The sequence below is a fragment of the Sorex fumeus genome, unplaced genomic scaffold (genome assembly GCF_029834395.1).
Source record: "Sorex fumeus unplaced genomic scaffold, SorFum_2.1 ptg000156l, whole genome shotgun sequence".
NCBI classification, from domain to species: domain Eukaryota; kingdom Metazoa; phylum Chordata; class Mammalia; order Eulipotyphla; family Soricidae; genus Sorex; species Sorex fumeus.
In genome coordinates, this window is record NW_026606213.1 from 94,274 (window position 1) to 117,406 (window position 23,133).

General features: G+C 59.8%; 1 protein-coding gene across 3 annotated transcripts in view; it reads left to right on the forward strand.

Annotated features, from left to right (window-relative positions):
- Positions 1-23,133, forward strand: part of RFX2 (regulatory factor X2) — a 59,657-nt gene that overhangs the window by 33,710 nt on the left and 2,814 nt on the right. For all 3 annotated transcript variants that reach the window (XM_056107272.1, XM_056107270.1, XM_056107271.1), the window contains 13 exons: positions 109-198; positions 2,292-2,371; positions 3,831-4,092; positions 8,456-8,530; positions 13,360-13,541; positions 13,984-14,103; positions 15,246-15,355; positions 16,316-16,434; positions 16,626-16,738; positions 17,367-17,521; positions 18,531-18,628; positions 19,867-20,016; positions 21,206-21,414. In XM_056107272.1, the coding sequence (XP_055963247.1) occupies positions 154-198; positions 2,292-2,371; positions 3,831-4,092; positions 8,456-8,530; positions 13,360-13,541; positions 13,984-14,103; positions 15,246-15,355; positions 16,316-16,434; positions 16,626-16,738; positions 17,367-17,521; positions 18,531-18,628; positions 19,867-20,016; positions 21,206-21,414 (1,718 nt within the window). In that variant the 5' untranslated portion in view covers positions 109-153. The remainder of the gene's footprint in view (positions 1-108; positions 199-2,291; positions 2,372-3,830; positions 4,093-8,455; positions 8,531-13,359; positions 13,542-13,983; positions 14,104-15,245; positions 15,356-16,315; positions 16,435-16,625; positions 16,739-17,366; positions 17,522-18,530; positions 18,629-19,866; positions 20,017-21,205; positions 21,415-23,133) is intronic.

Consider the following 23,133-nt stretch of genomic DNA (forward strand, 5'->3'; position numbering starts at 1 on the left):
TGTTTGCGGGCAGTGTGTACGTGTGTGCACGTGTGTGTGTGTGTGTGTGTGTGTGCAAGCCTGCGTACGCCGGTGCGTGTCTGACATCCTTCTCTGCTTCCCTTGTAGAGGGTGCTGGTCCAGGCAGCGGGCTCAGCCCCCAAAGGGGCCCCGATGCAGCCCATCTCCCTCCCCAGAGTCCAGCCGGTGCCGCAGCAGGTAACTATTGGGGACCCTCCCCCCAATCCAGGCCTCCTTTGCTGGCCTTGCTTTTTCTTTTTTTTTCTTCTTGGGTCACACCCAGCGACGCTCAGGGGTTCCTTCCGGCTCCGCACTCAGGAATTGCTCTTGGCAGTGCTCGGGGGGGGGGGGGAGGGGGAGAACCATATGGGATGCCAGGGATCGAACCCGGGTTGGCTGCGTGCAAGGCAAACGCCCTCCCCGCTGTGCTATCGCTCCGGCTCCAGCTTTGTTTTTTTGTGTGTGTGTGGTTCTGGGAAAGGGGGATCGGGGTGGGGTTGTGTAGAAATGTCTCACTGCAGAGTTGTTTTGCACCAAGCCCCAGGAAGCAAGGAAACTGAGGTTCATTCCCAAGTTCGGAACGTGTGGGTGGGGTGCGGGCCAGGCTCTCAAGAAAGAGTTGGGGGTTGCTGGGGGTCTGGGTAGGAAACGTGTCAGATCCCTGGAGGGGCGGAAGGGGGGGTAGGTGAAGGCAGAGTCGGGGGTGGGTAGGGTGGGAGCCTGGAGTTTTGCCACTTCCCCCTGTGGCTTGGTGAAAATCAAAATACTCCACAGGTTGCAACGGCAGTGATGAAAATTGTGAAGAAGACTCTGTGGGGTCGAGTGTTTCCAGAGGGGGGGCAGGCAGCGGGGAGGGTGTTTGCCTTGTACGAGGCCGACCTGGATTCAATCCTTGGCATTCCGTGTGGTCCCCTGAGCATCACTGGGTGTAGCCAAAAAAATACAAGATAAAAAGACTGCTGACTGGGGCCAGAGGACAGTGGGTCAGGCACTTGCCTTGCATGCTGCCCACTCAGGTTCAGTCCCCAGCACCATGGATGGTCCCCTGAGCCATGTCAGGGTGTTCCCTGAGTACAGAGTCAGGAGTAAGCTCTGAACACCACTGGCTGGGGCCCCCCCAAAAAATACCTACGAGGAGGCTGGAGAGAGAGATAATACAGAAGGTTGGGCACTTGTGTTCCCCAAGGCTGACCCTGGTTCAGCCCCCAACGTTCCCTATGGTTCCCCCAGCACTGCCAGACCCCCACCCTCATCCCCCAATACACACAAACACAAAAGAATACATCTATATATATATATATGTATATATACATAAATATATATCAGGGCTGGAGTGATGGAGTAATAACACAGCGGGGAGGGCATTTGCCTTGCACGCGGCCGACCCGGGTTCGATTCCCAGCATCCCATATGGTCCCCTGAGCACTGCCAGGACTGATTCCTGAGTGCAGAGCCAGGAGTAACCCCTGTGCATCGCCGGGTGTGACCCAAAAAGCAAAAAAGCAAAAAAAGAATACATATATATATATAATTTTTTTTTGGTCACACCCGGCGATGCCCAGGGGTTCCTCCTGGCTCTGCACTCAGGAATCACCCCTGGCGGTGCTGGGGGACCCCGCGGGATGCTGGGAATCGAACCCGGGTCGGCCGCGTGCAAGGCAAACGCCCTACCCGCTGTGCTATTGCTCCAGCCCCCACAAAAGAAGATTCCTCTGCCAATATTTTGTTTGTTTGGGGTCACACTGGCAGTGCTCAGGGATCACTCCTGCAGTGCCCTGGGGGACCCTCTGGGATGCTGGGGATTGAACCAGGGCCGGAGGTGTGCAAGCCAAGTGCCTTCCCAGCTTCACTGTGGCCCCTGATGCCCTGTGTTCGGGCACTTCCACAGCCGGGCCCAGAGCTGGGAATGGCGCTGGGGGTTTTGTCCTCGGGGGTCCTGGTTTCCGTCCCCTGGCACTGTGTGGCATCCCAGCCCCCCCCCCCCCCACTCCCGCCGCGATCCCGAAAACAGAAAGGTGACCTAGTCCCGGCTTTGCGTCCTCCCCAGGAGACACCCCCACAGGAGTGGCCGGTGGGTGGGGAGTCCCCCAAGCCCACCAAGGCCGGGAGTTCGGACCCTCCCCCCACTCTCCTCCTGGCTCCCCGGGGGATGTGCTTTCCTGCTCCATGCAGAGATGGGCCTGGGCTCTCAGCACCACGGGCACGGTGTCGGAGAGCCAGAAGTGGCCGGAAGTGGCCGTGCATGGCCGGAAGTGGCCGTGGGTAACCGGAAGCGTCTGCGTTTGTTGCAGGTCCAGCCCGTGCAGCATGTGTACCCCCCCCAGGTGCAGTACGTGGAAGGGGGCGACGCCGTGTACACCAATGGAGCCTTGTACGTGGTTTCTTCTCCGGCCGGAGAGGTCACTCAGAGTCCCGGGCCTCTTCTGGACCTCTTTGTGTTGTTTTTTTCTTTTTTGGGGGGGGGCACACCCAGGCGTGCTCAGGGCTGAGTCCTGCCAGTGCTCGGGGCCTCCTGGAGGTGGGGGTGGGTACCAGGGATCGAACCCTGGTTGGCCGCGTGCAAGGCCAGCACCCTCCCCCACGTGCTATTATTGCTCCAGCCTGCTCTTCTGGAACATTCTGTCCGGATCGGCCACTTGGGCTTTTTTGTTATTGTATCCTTGGGGTGTTGGCGTCAGGAGGCGGGGAAGTGATTGCAGTGGGGGGCACGCGATTGGCATGTGAGAGGCCCTGGGCTTGACCCGGGCACCACAGACACCCTCGCACCCCTGAGCACCGCCGAATGGGACCCACCCCGAGCTCTTAGAAAGTTAGCGGTATTAGGAGTCTGGTAGGGGTTTCTGGGGTGGCTTGGCCGGGAGTATGGTGGGGAGCCGGGCTGTGGGGGCTTTGTGGCAGTTGACCTGGAGTTTCCTTGCCCTGGGACCAGCGCCCGGTCCGGGGACCTTTCCTCACGTGCTTATAAAATTTTGTTTGGGCTGGAGCAATAGCACAACGGGTAGGGCGTTTGCCTTGCACGCAGCCGACCCGGGTTTGATTCCCAGCATCCCATATGGTCCCCTGAGCACCGCCGGGAATAATTCCTGAGTGCAAAGCCAGGAGTAACCCCTGTGCATCCCCGGGTGTGATGCAAAAAAAAAAAAAAAAAAAAAAAGGAAAAGAAAATTTTGTTTGGGGGCTGCATCGTGGTGGTGCTCAGGGATCACTCCTGGCGCGGCTCCAGGGGCCTGATGGGGATAGAACCTCGGTCAGCTGCATGCAGTCCTCCCCACTGGACTATCCGGCCCCATTAAGGAAAAAAAAATTTTTTTTTTTTACTACAATTGTACAATTGGATTCCCATGTATCCGGGGTCCTCAACCCCAAAAGGATCCGACAGGATCACCTTAAACTTGGGGGGGGGGCTGTGCTCTAGCTCTTGGGGGGGTCACAGCTGCTCTGGGGGGCTGGGCCCGTAAGGCTTTGCAGGGGGCCTGTTCCCTAGATCTTGGGGATTCCAGCTGCTGCGGGGGCTAGGCCCGTAAAGGCTTGTGGTTTTGCTTTTTGGGGGTCACACCCGGTGATGCACAGGGGTTCCTCCTGGCTCTGCACTCAGGAATGACTCCTGGAGGTGCTCGGGGGACCCTGTGGGATGCTGGAAATTGAACCCGGTCAGCCACGTGCCAGGCAAACGCCCTCCCCGCTGTGCTATCGCTCCAGCCCCTGGGCCCATAAGGCTTTGTCAGGGAGCTGTGCTCTAGCTCTGGGGGGGGGTCCCAGCTGCTGGAGTGGGGGCTGGGCGGGGTCCCCGGGGTCTCAGGAGGCCGCTTGGCTCTGCCCACCCCCCCCAGACGCACCGCCTACGCCTACAACCCCGAGGCGCAGCTCTACGCCCCCAGCAGCGCCGCCTCCTACTTCGAGGCCCCCAGCGGGGCGCAGGTGACCGTGGCCGGGTCCTCGCCGCCCACGGTGCCCTCGCACGGCATGGTGGGCATCGCCATGGACGTCGCGGGCAGCCCCATCGTCTCCGGCGCCGGAGCCTATCTCATCCACGGGGGCGTGGAGAGCACCCGGCACGCGCTGGCGCAGACGTCGCGCTCCTCCCCGGCGACGGTAGGTACCGGGGTCCGGGGCGCGGCTCTAGCTCTTGGGGGGTCACAGCCCGGGGACCGGGTGCAGCGCCTTAAACTCCCCCACGCCCCCTCCCCAGAGGCCCCCCACACGGCCTCCCCAGGGTGCTGGGTCCCGGGCAGCCCGGAGCCCTGCCGCCAGCCGCGGGCTTCTGGGGGGACCCCAGGAGAGCGTCTCTGCCTGGCAGTTTTCCATCCTGATGGCCTGGGAGTGACCCGCCCCCCACCCCCAGGCCTGTTCCTCTCGCCCTTGGGGGCATCTGTGCCTGTGACCCTGGAAGGAAACGCACGGGGACCACTGGAAGCCTGAACACAGGTCCAGAGCAGTCCAGAGCGAGAGGACAGCGGGGAGGGCGCTGGCCTTGCACGCGGCCGAACAGGGGTCCAGTCCCGACACCCCCAAAGGGTCTCCCCAGAGCCCCCCACCAGGAGTCAGCCTGGAGCATCGCCCACCACAGGGTGTGGCCCCAAACTCCCCAAACCAAGGGGGCTGGGCGCAGGCTCGTCATGCTGGAGCGCCGGGTTCCATCCCGGCCACCACCACCACCACGCGCGCCCCGACCCAAGCACAGCCGGGAGTGACTCCTGAGCCCCCTTGGGTGTGGCCCCAAGTCTCATGGGCCCATCCAGAGCAGTCACGGCCCCTGTCGCTTCCCCACAGGGACGGGGGCTGAGGGCCGCCTCTCCCGGCAGCTCCGTGGCCCATGATGGACTGAGCAGAGCATGCGCGCCCGGCCCCCTCTCAGCTGTGTTCCTGTCCCGAGGCCAGGGCTCTCGGGCTTGGGGGCTTGGGGGCTCTCAGAGCCGAGCCCGCCATCCCCGCCCCATCCTGGGCCTGTTTTTATTCGTGGAGTTATTCATTCTTTTAGCTTTCGGGTCACTCCCAATGGTGCTTGGGGACTGCCTCCTGGCAGGGCTCCGAGGACCCTCTGGGGTGCTGGGAGTCGAAACCAGGTTGGCCCAGTGTGTAAGGCCAGCACCCTCCCTGCTGGGTAATCACCTGTGCCCGGTTTCTTTTCTTTTCTTTTCTTTTTTTTTTTTTTTTGGTTTTTGGGTCACACCTGGCGTTGCACAGGGGTTCCTCCTGGTTCTGCACTCCGGAGTTACTCCTGGCGGTGCTCAGGGAACCATATGGGATGCTGGAAATCGGACCCGGGTCGGCCACGTGCAAGGCAAATGCCCTACCCGCTGTGCTATCTCTGGTTTTTGCTTTTTGGGGTTTTTTTTTGCTTTTATGGGTCACCCCAGGCGTGACTCTGCACTCAGGAATTAACTCCTGGCAGTGCTCGGGGGGGACCACATGGGATGCCGGGGATTGAACCTGGATCGGCCGTGTGCAAGGCAAACGCCCTCCCTGCTGGACTGTCGCTCCAATCCGTGTTGTCTCCCAGTTTTGATCCTACCAGAGACTGGGGTTGCAGTCACTGCAGCAAAGACCCAGAGTGGGTGTGTCCCCCCTCATAATTCTACACACGCACACACGGACACACACACAGAGACATGCACACATACATAGGCACACACACACACACACACACACACACACACAGGTGTTGGCTGGACTGGGCTTTGGGGGTTTCCGTGAGGGGAGTGACACTCTCCCTGCGCTCTCCCGAGATGTGTTCAGGCTGGTCCTCCCCACTCCACAGAGGGTGGTGGCAGTGGTGCTCCCTTCTGCTGCCCAGGGCGGGGGGAGGAGGGAAGAAGGGTGCCTGCGCCCCCGTGTGCCAGTGGCGGGTCCCCCTGCCCAGAGATCATAAATAAAGCTGCCCTTAGGGACACACCCGTGTCCTCCTTACAGGGGTAGGCGGTCCTTTTCCTGTGAGCAGGTCCTGGAGGGGGCAAATCCCTTCCCGCCTCAGGGCGCCACCTGCTGGCCAGGCGTTGCTGTGCGGCCGGGGCCGTTGCCCTGGGGTCTGTGGTGGTGTCTCCTGATGCCGCCTCTTCCTCCCAAGGCCGGTTTGTCAGATGCCCAGTTAATTGCCTTTCAGGTTTTCTCTTTTCAGCACTGTCAGCAGAGATTTCCCTTTGACTCCTTCCTCCCTCCCTCGCCTCCCACCCCCCACCAATGGGTGGCTTGTTTTCTCGCTAATGACATCAGCGAATTCTGTCCTTCCCAACACGGGTCCTCTGTTGGCCATGGAAGCATCACACCATGTCGTCCCAGGTTCTCGGCTGTGTGTTTGCATTCTCTCGCGTGGGAAGCACGGTTTTTTGTTTTTTGTTTTTTTCCAGCCAGGCACTCGGCAGCTCAGCGCTAGTGGAATCCTGGGGGTCTGAGCCCCCAGCCGGCCGCCCCCAACCCAGATGGCCCCTGGCAGGGCTGTTGACAACCACCCTCAGGTCCTGCTTGTGATCCCACACACCACAGCCAGGAGTGTGGGAGCACAGCAAGCCTCTGGCAGGGAGCACGGACTCAATGGGACAAGGCTGGCAACAGAGGGTGCACAGACCTGTCTGGTTCTGCGCCTGCTCTTGTTGGCTTCGGGAAGGTCGCTTGGGTCTGGGTGGGTGGCTAGACATGGCCAAACCAGCAGACCAGGCCGTGCCCAGGGGCCCAAGAGCTGCAGGCCTCGGGGTTGGGGGGGAAACTGTGTGTGGACTGGAGTCTGGGCCTGCTGAAGAACTGCTGTCTCAGGGATTGCACCAATTGTGTAGCGGGAAGGGTGCTGGCCTTGCGTGCAACTGACCCGCATCCAGAGTCAGGATTAAGGCCTGAGCACTCCTACCTGTGATTCCCACCCCCCTCAAGAAAGTAAAAAGAAGGAGAAGAAGAAGAAGAAACAAAGGGGCAGCAATGTATGTGTGTGTGTGTGTGTGTGTGTGTGTGTGTGTGTGTGTGTGTGAATAGGACAGCTGGGAGGGTGCTGGCCTTCTTGCCCGTGGCTGACCCAGGTTTGATCCCCGGCACCCCCTAGGGTCTTCGGAGCCCTGCCAGGAGTCAGCCCTGGACATCTCTGGGTGTGGCCCAAAATCCAAAAGGAAAAAGGAAAGAAGGAAAAGACAGTTTACGCTTTCCTGTTGTTATTGTTTTGGGACCTCATGCAGCAGTGCTCAGGGGTGACTCCTGGCTCTGCGCTCAGGCATCACTCCTGCCGGTGCTCGGGGGACCCCTGTGGCATGCCGGGATTGATCCTGGGTCAACCACGAGCTAGGCCAGTGCCCTCCCGGCTGGCCTCTCGCTCCAGCTCCTGCTCCTCATCCTTCTCCTTCCGCTGCAACCCCAGGCAGCGCAGGGGACCGGGCAGGTTTTAGCTTTTCGTTTTCTACGCACAAGTGAAGAAAGGTTCAGTCCCACCACCCAGAATGGTCGGTAGCATCCACCGTGGGGTGTCTGTCTGGGGACAGGCTGAAGTCAGCTCTGGCCTCTGTGGAGGGGCCTCAACCCCAATTCAGAAGCCTCTTCTTCCATGAAGTGCTCTGCGACTCCCTGTAATTGTACACACCCAGGAGCTTGTTCTCTGTGATGTGGCAGGGGCCCCAAGCTTCAGGGGGTAGGGCCTGGGTCTTGGGCCCCTCTGCATGAGGGCAGCGGCGGGGCGGGGGTGGGGGCAGAGGAGAGGGGAGCCCTGAGTTCTGTGATGGCTGGAAGCCAGTCTTACCAGCCATCCTTTGCCTGATTCTCCTGGATGGGGGGGGACCCCGGGGGCCACGGCGGAGCTGGCCATGTCTCAGCTCGGATTCATGCCACAGCCAAGGATTCAAGTGCCCATGTCTATTCGGTGAAAATGTGATAGGTAGAGAGGGGGCTGGAGCGATAGCACAGCGGGTAGGGCGTCTGCTTTGCACGCGGCCGACCCGGGTTCGATTCCCAGCATCCCATATGGTCCCCCGAGCACTGCCAGGGGTGATTCCTGAGCACAGAGCCAGGAGGAATCCCTGAGCATCGCCGGGTATGACCCAAAAAGCAAAAAAAAAAAAAAAAAAAAAAGGTAGAGAAAGGCCAGATTGCAGGACCTAGGGCATGGCTCAGCGGCTGTGCACTTGAGGGGCTTCTTGGGGGGGGGCTTGGCTTCGATCCTCAGCACCGCAAGCAACGTCCACCAACGGATTCGGCCCCCTACCTCATTGCTCCTGCTGGTGTTCGGCGGCTCCTGGGCCAACCTGCACGTTCTCCAGTTAACACTCCTTGCCTGAGCTCGCACCCGCCCCGCGCCCCGCGCCCCGCCAGCCTCTGGATTCCCCTTGGCACGCAGATCATGATTTGGATATTAATACCGACAAATCTTGGCTCATGCTAACCACCTGATTTCCTGTTTTTGTTCTTCTCTGTTTTCTTTTGTTTTCCTTCCCCCCCCCCATTTTGTTTTGTTTCGTTTTGTTTTTCTGGCGCACATTTTCTTTAGCTTGAAATGGCGATTGAGAACCTCCAAAAAAGCGAAGGGGTGGCCTCGCACAAAAGCGGCTTACTCAACAGCCATGTAAGTGTGTGTCCCACGGGGCGTCCCCACCGGGGCTGCCGGCCCCGCACCCTCGAGACCGCAAAGGCCAGGAAGTGGTGCCTGGAAGTGCGGGCAGCGGGGGGAGAAGTGGAGGGCAGAGGCGAGGCAGCCTAGGATTTTACACCCAGCTCAATTAGCCCTCCAGGGACTGGAGATGTAGTACCGGGCAGGGCACTGGCTGGCCTTGCCCTCAGCCGACCTCAGTTCTACCCCTCAGCATCACACAGGGTCCCTTGAGCACCACCGGGAGAGATTCCTGAGCACACAGCCGGCAGTGAGCCTTAAGCATCCCTGTTTGTGGTCCAAGAACCCCCCCCAAAAAAAAGATAAATAGAAGATAAATAGTATGGAATGGATCAGTAGGTTGGACCGGATTGTGTAGCAGGTATGGCATTTGCCTTGCACCTGGATAAATCAGATTCAATCTCTGGCACCACCCCCCATGCTCCCTCAAGCCCACCAAGTGTGATTCCTGAGTGGAGAGCCAGATCTGTAAGCCCTGAAAGTCAATAGGTGTGGTGCTTCCAACCCCATAAAAAAAAAAATGGAATGGTAGTACCTTCCTCTGGGCAGAATTAAAATTTTTACTATACGTGCTATCCTTCAACAATCATGCCTGGCAGCTAATAAGCCTTGCAAATAAATTAACGCTGAGATCAGTAAACCCCCTCCAAAAATAGTATTCAAAAATGAGACTCAAAATGGGGAGGCCACAGGGCTGGAGCAATAGCACAGCGGGGAGGGCATTTGCCTTGCACGTGGCCGACCCGGGTTCGATTCCCAGTCTCCCATGTGGTCCCCCGAGCACCACCAGGAGTAATTCTTGATTGTGCATGAGCCAGTAGTAACCCCTGTGCATCGCCTGGTGTGACCCAAAAAGAAAAAAAAAAAGAGGGGTGGTCAGGTAGGCAGATGGTACTGTGGGGAAGGTGTTTGCCTTGCACATAGCTGGCTGGGGTTCCATGCCCTGGCACTGCCTAGGGGCCTCCAAGCACCTCTAGGAATCACCCCTGAGCACAGAACCAGGATTAACTCCTGAGCACTGCTGCGTCTGTGCCCCAAAATCAATTAAAAAGTCAAGATTAGGGATGCCTGTAAGGATTCTTCTGTTTTGTTTGTTTTCTGGGGAGGGGCCCACACCTGGCAATATTCAGGGCTTACTCCTGGCTCTGTGCTCAGGGATCACTCCTGATGGTGCTTTAGGGATCATATGGGATGCCGGGGACCGAACCTGGGTCAGCCCAATGCAAGGCAAGCACCGTCCCTGCAGTAGTTGTTTTTCCAGCCCCTAGATTCTTAACTAAATTTCCTATGATCATCATATCTTTGGTCAGAATCAATAATCAAAATAAAAGTCTGGGAATATGGCTAGGTCTGGGTAGAGTAGATGCCCGGCATGTGTGGAGCCCCAAGTTTGATGCCCAGAACCATGTGGTGTCCCACCACTGACCCGTGTGTCCTTTGTGACCCTTATTTGCGAAAACGGGAGTGGGGGGAGAGTCATTTAAGAAAAACTGAAAGCGGGGCCAGAGCTGTGGGACCACGGAAATGGCGCTGGCCTTGCACGTGGCTGACAGGGTTCGGTTCCTGACACCCCATGGGGTCCCTGAGCACCTCCAGGAGTGACCCCTGAGCGCAGAGCCGGGTATGCCCCCCCCCAACAAAACCAAACCAAAAAAGAGCAGAAAATAAGATCCTGAAGAACAAAAAAGCAGACTGGTGTTGTGGGGGGCGCCAGGCCGCCCTCCTTCCTGCTCCCCCTGCCTGGACTCCCCTGGGCTAGGTGTTGAGGCCCCGGGAGCTCTTGGGTTACCCCGACAAAAAGAGCCTGTTCAGGGGCGCCGGACTGAGCAGCTCGCAGGCTCCGCCCCCGACCTGCATTGCCCCGCCCATTGGGCGGGGTTGTCCAGGACCCCGCCCACTGGGCGGGGTCTGTCGCCCAGGCCCGCCCCTCTGATCAGTTTCTTCCCAATTTTTTTTTCTTTTTAAAAAAACAAAACGGGCTGGAGCGATAGCACAGCAGGTAGGGCGTTTTCCATGCACGCGGCCGACCTGGGTTCCATTCCCAGCATCCCATATGGTCCCCTGAACACCTCCAGGAGTAACTCCTGAGTGCAGAGCCAGGAGTAACCCCTGTGCATCTCCAGGTGTGACCAAAAAAAAAAAACCCAAAACAGCAAAGAATCACGTTTTAGTCTCCCACTGTCAGGACTTGGCTTCGAGGGGTGAGAGTGGTAGTATCCGGGTGGACTGCGTGCATTTGTCTTGCACGCAGTGGACCCAGGTTCAATTCTCAGCATCCCATAAGGGTCCCCCCCGAGCCCGTCAGGAGAAATTCCTGAGTGCAGGGCCAGGAGTAAGTCCTGAGCACGGCCGGGTGTGCCACCATCCCCCATAAAACAAAGGAAAAAAATCTCTGGGCCAGAGTGAAAGTACAGCAACTTGCCTTGCACGCGGTCGACCCGGGTTCAATCCCCAGCATCCCATATGGTCCCCAAGCACCGCCAGGAGTAACCCCTGAGTATTGCTGGGTGTGACCCAAAAAGCAAAATAAGTAAATAAAAACCTTTGCTTCTGGGGCTGGAGCGATACCACAGCGGGTAGGGCGTTTGCCTTGCACGCGGCCGACCCGGGTTCGATTCTCAGCATCCCATATGGTCCCCCGAGCACGGCCAGGGGTGATTCCTGAGTGCATGAACCAGGAGGAACCCCTGTGCACCGCTGGGTGTGACCCAAAAAGCAAAAAAAAAACCAAAAACCTTTGCTTCTGTCCATCCCCCTAGAGTCCCTGGTTCCCACCCCCTGCCTCTCTCGGACCCCGACTTCTCTCTGTGTTTGCTGAGGCATCTTGCAGATGTCGTGGCGGCGAGGTGGGGAGGGCTGAAGGGTAGAGGACAGAGCTGGTGCCTCTGGGCAGGCGGGGAGGGGACTGTCCCCAGGTTAGCAGAAAATACCAGGTGTGTCTGGTAATCTAAGACTGCCGGACACGGAAGGAGAAGTGAAAACCGGGACAAAATAGGATGAGCCTAAGCCCCCCCACCCCCACCCGTGTCTCCTGCTTCCTGTTTTCCCTGCTGGGTGGGATCTGAGCGAGTCCCACCCTGGGGTGCCCGCTTGGACAGAAGCAGGGTGAAGCAGTTTTTCAGTGACAGAGCAAGCAGGATAGCAGTGGAGCCCCCCCCCCCCCCGGCCCAGTCTCCAGGGGACCACTGGGGTGCCCCAGAACAGCACAAACGGGTGGGCGCTGTGCTAGACCTGGTGGTCGGGGGCAGGAGGGGACCCTGGCTCAGACTCACAGGCACGCATGCGCTGTGAGGAGGGGAGGGGCTCCGGTGCCCCTTAACACAATGGGAGGGGTGACTTGGAGCTTTCTCAGTTGTCCTGCATACGCAGTGCGTGCCCACCCCCCCACCCGACCCTGTGCCCCCCACACTGACCCTCCCCCTTGTCATCCCCTCTCCCCCAGGCCCCCTTTCTCCTGGAATTTGTTTTCTTGTTTCTCTCCTTGCTGGGTCCCGGCACATGCTGGGGTTGAACTCGGGTCCCTCGCGGGGGGCGGCAAGGCTGAGCTCACCACTTGGGCCCCCAAGACTGCCTTTAAAAGGGAGGTGCAGGCTGACCACTCAGGATGGGGGAGCAGACTGAGGGCCTCTGATGGTGGATAGATGGTGGGTGGAAGGATGGATGGATGGGGGTGGGTGGGTGGGTGGATGATGGTAGTGATGGACGGTGCCTGCATGCGTGGGTGGGTGGGTGGGTGATGCGTGGGTAGATGTACATAAAGATGGATAGATGGATGGACGGCCCAGAGAGATAGCACAGCAGGTAGGGCACTTGCCTTCAAAGCTGCCTGCCCTGGTTTGATCCCTAACATCCCAGATGGTCACCCAAGCCCTGCCAGGAGTGATCTCTGATGCCTGAGCACTACCGGGAATGCCCCATAACAAAACCTCAAAAAAAAAATGGGGGGGGGGGGTGGAGGGGCCGGAGCGATAGCACAGCGGGCAGGGCGTTTGCCTTGCACGCAGCTGACCTGGGTTCGATCCCCGGCATCCCATAGGGTCCCCCAAGCACCGCCAGGAGTAATTCCTGAGTGCAGAGCCAGGAATGACCCCTGAGCATTGATGGGTGTGACCCAAAAAGCAAAAAAAAAAAAAAGGATGGAGGGTGGGTGGGTGGATGCATGGATGTGTGAGTGGGTGGCTGGCTGGCTGGGTGGACACATTGTGTTCATGGGGGTCCATGCGGGCGGGCCTTCCTCTGGCCCTTCCGACTGCTGGTTCTCTGGGGCTTCAGGAATGCTCTCTTCGTTGGCACTGAGCTGAATGAGGGGAGGGTGGGGGCATGCCTCGCCCCGGTGGTCCGGAGTCTTCCTGACTCCCAGATCTTGGGGCCCAGCTTCCTTCTGAAGCTCCGGGTGACCTTTGGTGCTTGCTTGGCATGCAGGCGCGATCTCTGGGGGAGGGGGGGGGAAGCTCCTGATGGTTAGGACAGAGCCCCCAGGGTCCCGGTCACAGACAGGTGTTTCCCCACCGAGTCCAGGGCTGGACCTCCAGGCTGGAAATGGAAAGTTCGAGAAATGGAGGGCAGCGAGCTCCCCGTGAATCCGTACACCTTAGCAAGTGCAACTCTGTCAGCGCCGAGCACAGGATGTGTGTCCACACGCACCAGTGGAGGGGAAGAGTGGGGTCCCCTCAGCAAGACCCGCCCCCGCTCGCGCCTTGGGGAAGTGGGGATCTCGACCTCACCCACACGGGTCTCTCTCTCTCTCTCTCTCTCTCTCTCTCTCTCCCTCCCTGTCTCCCTAGCTCCAGTGGTTGTTGGATAATTATGAAACCGCGGAAGGGGTGAGCCTGCCCCGGAGTTCCCTGTACAACCATTACCTGCGACATTGCCAGGAGCACAAGCTGGACCCGGTGAACGCCGCTTCCTTCGGGAAGCTGATCCGCTCCGTGTTCATGGGCCTGCGGACCCGGCGCCTGGGAACCAGGTGTGTTGAGGTGGGGGGGGTTTGCCTGCTGGCCCCGTGTCCATCTTCCCCCCACCCCCGCGGTCCAGCCCTCCCAGGGACCCCCGCTTTCACTCAACCCCTCCTTTTTTTTTCTTTGCTTTTTGGGTCACACCCGGCGATGCTCAGGGGTTACTCCTGGCGGTGCTCAGGGGAACATATGGGATGCTGGGAATCGAACCCGGGTTGGCCGCGTGCACGGCAAATGCCCTACGCGCTGTGCTATCGCTCCAGCCCGTTTTTTTTTTTTTTTTTTTTTGCGGGACCTGTCCAGCTCACCGGGCCCCATGTCCGGCCCTGGACAAGATTTCTTAGGCCTCTCAGTGCGCATAACCTCCAGGACCTCCCGCCCCAGGCAGGGCCGCGGTCTCACCCCTCGAGGTCGGGGGGGCCGACAGTGACTCCCGGAGTGTTTGGATTGCAGGGGCAACTCCAAGTATCACTACTATGGGATCCGGCTGAAGCCAGACTCGCCCCTGAACCGGCTGCAGGAGGACACGCAGTACATGGCCATAAGGCAACAGCCGCTGCACCAGAAGCCCAGGTGGGTGCCCTGGGCAGCACCCGGCCCGACTGGCTCCCGGGAGTCAGTCAAAAAACACGGTTTTCCCCCGGTGTGGAATAGACAAGGACAGGTGTGACCCAGCCCAGCACGCTGGAAGGACGGCCCCCGGGCTCCTCCTGCCTCTTTTCTCTGAAGTGGTTTCCAGCCCCCTGGGAATGACGTTCAGGGGGGCCCGTTTTCGATCCCTGCATACTCAGGGTCTCCCTGTCCTACTGCGGAGGAAGCAAACTCGGGTTCATTGAGTTTAGATGCTCAGCTTTTTTTTTTTTGCTTTTTGGGTCACACCCAGCGATACACAGGGGTTCCTCCTGGCTCTGCATTCAGGAATGACTCCTGGCGGTGCTCGGGGGAACCCTATGAGATGCTGGGAATCGAACCCGGCTCGGCCGCGTGCAAGGCACACGCCCGGCCCCGGATACTCAGGCTTTGCCACGTGTAGGAAGCTCAGTGGAGGTGGGAAGGGGGAGGGGGTGGCAACCTCTTGCAGTGAAGATCCGCTCCACGGTGGAGGCCCAGGCACCGTCAGAGTCACGTGACGCCTATGGCTGAGCCGTGGTTCAGTCTGGGGGTCGCGCTGTGACCTGGTCCCTCTCTGGTGGCCGCAGCATGAGAGAGGCTGGATGCCACACTGCCCAGTCCCCTACCCCTCCCTCGTTGGCCTTTCTCTGAGGGATCCCGGCTCTGGGGAGAGAGGGAGCGAGGACACCACCCAGGATACCCCAGAAGGCAGGTCGGCCAAAGCCGTCGTCCTCGCTTCTGCCTGACATTCAGCTCCCAGTTCTTCTGGAATGTTCTCTCGCCTGCCCCTTCCTGTCCCATTCATCTTTCCCAGCAGGGGGCAGCTCCTTTTCCAGAAAGATGAAAGGGAAGCTGGTAAGCTGTCTCCTGGGCTAGAGAATATCCCAGAGGCGGTGCCGGTGCCGGGGAACCCTGGGAACAGGCTCAGACCCTGTGGCCTGGCACGGGCAGGCGACTCGCGTGGCAGGTTTGAGGTTGTATCCGATCTGGAGTTCCAGACGTGTGGGCCACACAGGGTCCCCCTCTGAGCTGACTCCTGGGCAGGGCTTGTTCCCCGCTCTCTGTTCCTGTGGGGCTTACGGTGGCATGTGTCCCCTGCCCAGGTACCGGCCAGCGCAGAAGACGGACACGGACAGTGGCTCCCACAGCAGCCCCCACAGCACGTCCGAGCAGGTCATGGCCGCCCAGAGCCAGCACCACCAGCAGTACATCGGTGGGTCCCCACGTGCCCAGGGTCCCCTCTGCACTTCCGGGTGTGCATGGGTCTTCCTGTACTATCCACAGGGATTTTAGATGTCATAGAGGACAACTTTTCAACTACCTAGAACATTCTGGAACTTTCTAGAACCTTTGTGACTGCCTAGAGTTTTGCGAACCATCAGCATCTATGTCCCCACCCCGTATATGTGTGTAAAATGATCATCGGACAAAGTAAGGGTCCAGGGAGATAGCTCAAAGGGCTGGAGCACACGCCTGGCACATGTGAGGCCTTTTGCATGTCCTGAGTGGCCCTGGTGGTTACTCCCACTTAGGGAGGGGACACATGGAAACAAGCAAGCGAGAGTGAGGTTCGTGTGCAAGAGAGAACGTGGGCTCGGAGAGTGAGCCAGAGGTTGGATTTTAAATGCTTCCGGGTCAGGGGCAGGAGCAGTAAGGGATTGCCTCCTGGGATCCCGTTCCCAGACCTTCACTCCTGCCCTAATTTGAGGGAGTTGGAGTGGTGTGGGTGGCTTTGTCCATTTCTGATGACCTCAGGGCTTATTCCAGGGCTTACTCCGTGCTCAGGAGACCGGATGGTTTGCCAGGGATTGAATAGGGGTTGACCGTGTGTGAGGCGAGTGCCTTTTCCACCGCACTCTATCCTGAACCCCTATTATTAGGGCATGTTTGGTTGGTTGGGGGCCACACCCAGCTGTGCTCAGAGCTGACACTGGGTTCTGTGCTCAGGGATCACTGTGGCGGGATTCAGGGGACCATATGGGGTGCGGGACATTGAACCTGGGTCTGCCACATGCAAGTGCCCTCCCCCGTTTCGTCCTTTTGTTGCGTTCTTAGAAAGGACAATCACACCTTCCCTGGAGGGTCACCACAGAGACGGCCAGCACCCCAGGTTCTATCCTGGGGGCCCCAGGCGGGATCTTAGCCCCACCCCCTCGTGTTCCCTCCCTGCCAGATGTCTCCCATGTCTTCCCGGAGTTCCCAGCACCCGACCTGGGCGGCGCTGTGCTCCAGGACCATGTCACCCTTCGCGACGTCAAGACTCTGCAGGTGGTCTACCGGCGGCACTGCGAGGTGATGGTCCCTCCCGCCACCAGCCAGGGTCACCTCTCCCTCCGCCCTCTGGACCTGGGGTGGGGTGGGGGCTTCGTTCATTTCCAGCCCCTCCTGGTGGGGTCGGTATCCAGAGACCCCCCACCCCGCAGCGGCCACTCCCTGGGGCGAGGTCCTGGGGCAGGTGAGCGACCAGCCTTGTTTGTCCCCAGGCCACCCTGGACGTCGTGATGAACCTGCAGTTCCACTACATCGAGAAGCTGTGGCTGGCTTTCTGGAACTCCAAAGCCTCTGCAGGGGACCGTCCCACCTCTCTTCCCGCCAGGTAACTGCCTGGTGCTCCGCCCTCTCCATCAGCCGCACGGTGTCTGCAAGGGTGCGGGTTTCCCAGATGCTTGAACCCCTCACCTTTCTCAGGTCGATTTCCTCAGCGTTTAGGGTCAGGCCACGCCCCTTTCCCTAATCGATTTCCCGGAGTGATCAGGCCCCGCCCCCTTCCTGCTTAATTTCCCAAGTCTGCACTCCCAGGTCCTGCCCCTCTTCTGTGAGTCCGGGTTCTGCACTGTTGTGTGTGTGTGTGTGTGTGGGTGTGGGTGTGGGGGTGTGGGTGTGGGTGTGGGTGTGGGTGTGTGTGTCTGTGTGTGTTTGGCGCCACCTCCGGCGATGCTCCTGGCTCGACGATCAGGAATCAACTCTTGGCCGTGCTCGGGGACCAGATGGGGTGCCGGGGATCGAACCCGGGTCAGGAGCCTTACCTGCTGTACCCTCTCTCCGGCCCCTAGTGCCTTCGGTTTCCATAGCTGGTTTGGACCCGCTTCGGACCCTCCTTGTTGCAGCGGGAGGAAATGAATGAACACGATCTGGGGCTGTTTGATGGCGTCAGATTGGGGCTCACCCCATCTTCCCCGTTGTCTCCCCCTCCTCCCCCCCTCTCCACCCCACCTTCACCACAGCGACGAGGAACCCGAAGGCGCCGTCCTCCCGAAGGACAAGCTGGTGTCTCTGTGTAAATGCGACCCCATTCTCAAGTGGATGAGGAACTGTGACCACATCCTGTATCAGGCCTTGGTGGAGATACTCATCCCGGACGTCCTGCGGCCAGTGCCCAGTGAGCATCGACCAGCCTCCCATCTTCCTGCACCCATTACCCGCACTCCCCCCCTCTCCGTCCCCCCACCTCCAGGCCTGGGGCCCCAAGATACCAGAATATCAGACAGGGCGTGAGTGCTCCAGCCCCTTGAATCATTTCCCAGGCTCCTGGTTTCTTTTTCTTTTTTGTCTGTCCTCCCTAGCAGGCTGTGTTCGTAGCTAGGCTGGGTCCACTCCTGGCAGTATTTGGCCAGCTGGACCCAGCAGTTCAGTGCTCAGGCCCTGCAGTGCTGAGGACCAGCATAGCTACCCCCCGTGGTGCTCGGGGAGCCCATGATGTGCCGGGCTTGAACCAGGGTCCAGCTGACACACGTGCCATCTACCCCCTCCCTAGTTTTGTTGCTTTTCATTGAGGGGGTGAATGACACCCCGCAGTGCTCAGAACTTTCTCCTGGTTCTGGGCTCATGGATCACTCCTGGCAGAGTCTGAGGGACCCCCGTGTGGTGCCGGGTATTGGACCTAGGTGAGCCACATGAAGGCAAGTGCCCTCTGGGCTGTGTTACATCTTCAGCGCATGCATATTGCTTATCGCAAGTCCTTTCTAAAGGGACCTGTGCTGCGTGGTCCCTGAGCCAGGAGGAAGCTCGGAGCACTGCCAGGTGTGGCCCCAAGCCAACCAACAAACTAAAAAAAAGCCTCGAAGTGAATCTGTAGATTGGCCGGTTGGACTTAACGCTCGTGGAGGGATTCAGTGGACGCCACTGGTATAGGGGGTCTGGGTCACTGGGGAGGCCCAGGGGTTGTAAACAGCATTCCTGGCCCTTGCCCCTCCAGTGCCAGGGACACCCCATCCCTGACAACCACCGATGTCCCTGGACACTTCCCAGGGTCCCCGGGAAGCAGACAGACAGCAGGCGGGCCCAGCTCACTCGGTGCTCTCACCCTGCTCACCTCCCGTCCCCAGACCGGTCTTCCCTCGCAGGCACCTCGCTTTCTTGGGGCCAGTCAACGGGTTTGTCTGTCCCAGGTACCCTAACACAGGCCATTCGGAACTTCGCCAAGAGCCTGGAAAGCTGGTTGACCAACGCCATGAGCGACTTCCCGCCGCGGGTCATCCAGACCAAGGTAACTGTCACGGCGGGGAGCAGCAGCCGCTGGGACAGGACCGAGTCCCCTCCCCGCCCTCTGCTGGGCCCCGTGGGGGCAGGAGCTGAGGGCTGCTGGGTCACAGAGAACGCAGGGTGGTCCTTCCGAAGACCCCTTGCAGGCAGGACACTCAGAAATATGTTGGCTGAGGCAACTCCCTGAGTTCAGCAGAGCTAGGAGACCCTGAGCAAGAACAGGTGTGGCCCTCCCCCAGAAAAAAAAAAGTGGGGGTGTGGTTTACATGTGAAAAGGAGAATGCTTGTCTAGCATTTTCTGGAACGTGGTAGAGCTGTTACAGAGAAGCCCAGACTGGGGCGTCTGGTCGATCTGCCTGCAACCTGGGGGTCCATGGGTTTTCCAAGCTCCACAGAACCCTGGGGTGGTGTTATTCGTTGATTGCCTCGAGCAGGTCCCAGTAACGTCTCCTTCATCCTAGCCCTGAGATTTTTAAGAAAGTGCTGTATTCAAGGCTCTTTAGGAGAATGAGACCCATCATTGTCACTGGTATTTGGCATATTGGGACCTGGCATACTGGTATTTGGCATATTCTCTTTCAGAGAATGAGACCCGTCATTGTTACTGGTATTTGGCATATTGGGGACGCCACGGGGAGTTTGCCAGACTCTGCCGTGTGGGCAGGTGACATTCGGTAGCCTGCCAGGTTGTCCAAAGTAGGAATGAGATAATAAGATGTTGCTTCCGGGAGCTGGGTTTTATAGTCTCTGGGTCTTGACCGTTGGTGAGATTACATGGCGCTAGGGGGTCAGTTGGTGGGTGTGACCCCTGCCTACTGGAATCTGGAGGATCTGGGTGGAGGATGCTCAGCCCCGATCCGAGCGGGCTTGCAGATCTCAGCCCCGGGACCCGCATGCCTTTGTTCCTCTGCCGGTACCTCCATGTGTGCGGAGAGTGGTCTCAGCATGGTGGTGGCTGGTCCTGGAGGTCTTCGGCTGCCGGAGCCCTGGTCGGGGCGGGGAGGGAAACTCAACCCGCTCCCCTCCAAGGGGCCCTGGCGAGGACAGCCAGGTGCAGGGGGCAGGAGACTCTGCGCTATTCTCTTCCGGGAGCTGGTGTTTCATAGCTTGCAACCTCCCCGAAATCTGTACGGTCCTTGTCCTCACTCTGAAGCTGAACTGGCAGGGGGGTGGGGGGGGATGCGGGTCCCGCTCCCACTCCCAGTGGGCCTGGGCCCACCCGCCACCTGTTCGGGGTCGCAGGTGGGCGTGGTGAGCGCCTTCGCCCAGACCTTGCGGCGCTACACGTCCCTGAACCACCTGGCGCAGGCGGCCCGCGCGGTGCTCCAGAACACGTCCCAGATCAGCCAGATGCTCAGCGACCTCAACCGCGTGGATTTCGCCAACGTGCAGGTGCGTGTGGGGCCGGCGGGAGGCGGGCCGAGGGGGTTGCCTCCGGGGCCTGACCTCTGCCCTTGGGAAGGAAGCAGGGTCAGGGTCCGGCTCCCGGCTCCCGGGAGCTGTTTGGGGGTGGGGGGGGCAAATTCCCGCGCCCACCCTCGCCCACCTCCCCAATTCCGCGTCCTCTCGGGCTCCCCCTGGCGGCCAGGTGCGGTACTGAGACTTGGGTCCCCCCCCCCACACCCAGTCTTTGGAGCGAGAACCTCTTGCACCCCCGGGGTGTCCTTCCCCGGCACTGGAAAAGGGACAGAGACATTTGCCGTCCTGCTGTCGCGGCCACGCTGCTCGCGCCTGAGATCACCCATTCCACGAGTGGACACACGGGGCGGAGAGAAAGGACAGTGGGCAGGGCCCTTGGCTGACCTGGGCTCACCCCCACCCTGGCACCAGCCAGGCTCTCCCCAGCCCTGCCAGGAGGGAGCCAGGAGTGTTGTCTGGTATAGCCAGCCCCACACCAGCATCAACAACAACAAGAAATTAAAAGATAAGGGCTGGAGGGATAGCACAGCGGGTAGGGCGTTTGCCTTGCACGCGGCCGACCTGAGTTCGATTCCCAGCATCCCATAGGGTCCCCCTGAGCACCGCCAGGAGTAACTCCTGAGTGCAGAGCCAGGAGGAACCCCTGTGCATCGCCGGGTGTGACCAAAAAATAAATAATATTTTTGAGCAGCAAAGGGTTCAGGGGGTCCGAAGCCATAGTCCAGTGGGGAGGGCGTTTGCCTTGCATGCAGCTGACCTGGGTTCATTCCCCGGCATCCCGTGTGGTCCCCCAAAGCACCGCCAGGAGTCATTCCTGAGTGCAGAGCCAGGACTAACCCCTGAGCATCGCAGGGTGTGACCCCAAAAGCAAGATAAATAAACAAAAATAAGGATTAAAAAAAAGGGGGGCTCAAGAGCACTTGTAGGAGCGTCTAGGTTTGGCCCCCAAGGACTCACAAGCACCGTTGGGAGTGCCCCCCACCAAAAATAAAGAACTAATGTATGAAGCAACCCGGAGCTGCGGGTGCCGCTGAGCTTTGTGCCCAGAGGCCTGGATTTCTCCTCCGATAAGTGGGCGCCGGGAGCAGTGGCCGCTGTGAAGAGCGGGGTCGGCGGGGCGGGCGGGGCGCCGCGCTGACCTCGCCGCGCTGACCGTGCCCAGGAGCAGGCCTCGTGGGTGTGCCAGTGCGAGGAGAGCGTGGTGCAGCGGCTGGAGCAGGACTTCAAGCTGACGCTGCAGCAGCAGAGCTCGCTGGACCAGTGGGCCGGCTGGCTGGACAACGTGGTGACGCAGGTGCTGAAGCAGCACGCGGGCAGCCCCAGCTTCCCCAAGGCCGCCCGCCAGTTCCTGCTGAAGTGGTCCTTCTACAGGTGCGTGGGGCCCCGCGGCGCGCCCCCCCCCCCAGGCCACGGGAGAGCAGAGGCGGCGCGCTTGGGCTCCCGGGCGGGGGGGCCCAGACCTGCGAACGGACCCGCCCTCGTGATTGGGCCCAGTGTCTCGAAGGGCCCGCCCCCGCAAGTGGATCCGCCCTCGTGATTGGGCCTAGTGTCTCGAATGGGCCCGCCCACATAAGTGGATCCGCCCTTGTGATTGGGCCGTGTCTCGAATGGGCCCGCCCCCGCAAGTGGATCCGCCCTTGTGATTGGGCCCAGTGTCTCGAATGGGCCCGCCCCTGCAAGTGGATCCGCCCTTGTGATTGGGCCCAGTGTCTCGAAGGGCCCGCCCCCGCAAGTGGATCCGCCCTTGTGATTGGGCCTAGTGTCTCAAATGGGCCCGCCCCTGCAAGTGGATCCGCCCTTGTGATTGGGCCCAGTGTCTCGAAGGGCCCGCCCCCGCAAGTGGATCCGCCCTTGTGATTGGGCCCAGTGTCTCGAATGGGCCCGCCCCTGCAAGTGGATCCGCCCTTGTGATTGGGCCTAGTGTCTCGAATGAGCCCGCCCCCGCAAGTGGATCCGCCCTCGAGATTGGGCCTAGTGTCTCGAATGGGCCCGCCCCCGCAAGTGGATCCGCCCTTGTGATTGGGCCTAGTGTCTCGAATGGGCCCGCCCCCGTAAGTCGACCCGCCCTTGTGATTGGGCCTAGTGTCTCGAATGGGCCCGCCCCCGCAAGTGGATCCGCCCTTGTGATTGGGCCTAGTGTCTCGAATGGGCCCGCCCCCGTAAGTGGATCCATCCTTGTGATTGGGCCTAGTGTCTCGAATGGGCCCGCCCCCGTAAGTGGATCCATCCTTGTGATTGGGCCTAGTGTCTCGAATGGGCCCGCCCCCGCAAGTGGATCCGCCCTTGTGATTGGGCCTAGTGTCTCGAATGGGCCCGCCCCCGTAAGTGGATCCATCCTTGTGATTGGACCCAGCCGTGTTTGGGCCCGCCCCCCACCTGTGCAGGGGCTCTCCCCTACCAACAAAACCATCCAGGGCTGGCCTACCTAGTGCTGAGTGTTCCCCGGAAAAAAGGGGGACACCACCGGAAGCTCGGTGATCCTTTACCAGAAGGACCAGAACGCTGTCTGACTTTAGGTGTTTTTTTTTTTTTTGTGGGGAGGGGGTCACACCTGGCGATGCACAGGTGCTATTTCTGGCTCTGCATTCAGAAATTACTCCTGGCGGTGCTCAGGGGACCCTATGGGATGCTGGGAATCGAACCCGGGTCTGCCGAGTACAAGGCAAACGCCCTACCCGCTGTGCTATTGCTCCAGCCCCTAGTTTTTGTTTTATTTTTTTTTCCTTCTGGCCTTTGGGCTTTGGAGGCCACACTCAGCTGTGCTTTGGGGACCATGAGATGCTGGGGAGCAAACCCAGGCCACCTGCACGCATGGACGCCCCCAGTCCTTTGAGCTCTCCCAGCAACGCCCCCTATAAACCCCCCCCCCAAAAAAAAAAGCCCTGCTTAGTTGGGAGAAGCCTGGAATTTTCCTTTATGCTTTTTGGTATTTTTTGGGGGGGGGGTGGTTACACCCAGTGGTGCTCAGGGCTTATTCTTGGCTCTGCACTCAGGGATCACTCCTAGCAGTGCTTGGGGGACCCTGTGGGGTACCAGGGACAGAACCCGGGTTGGCCAGCGCCCTCCCCGCTGTGCCGTTGTTCCAGCTTG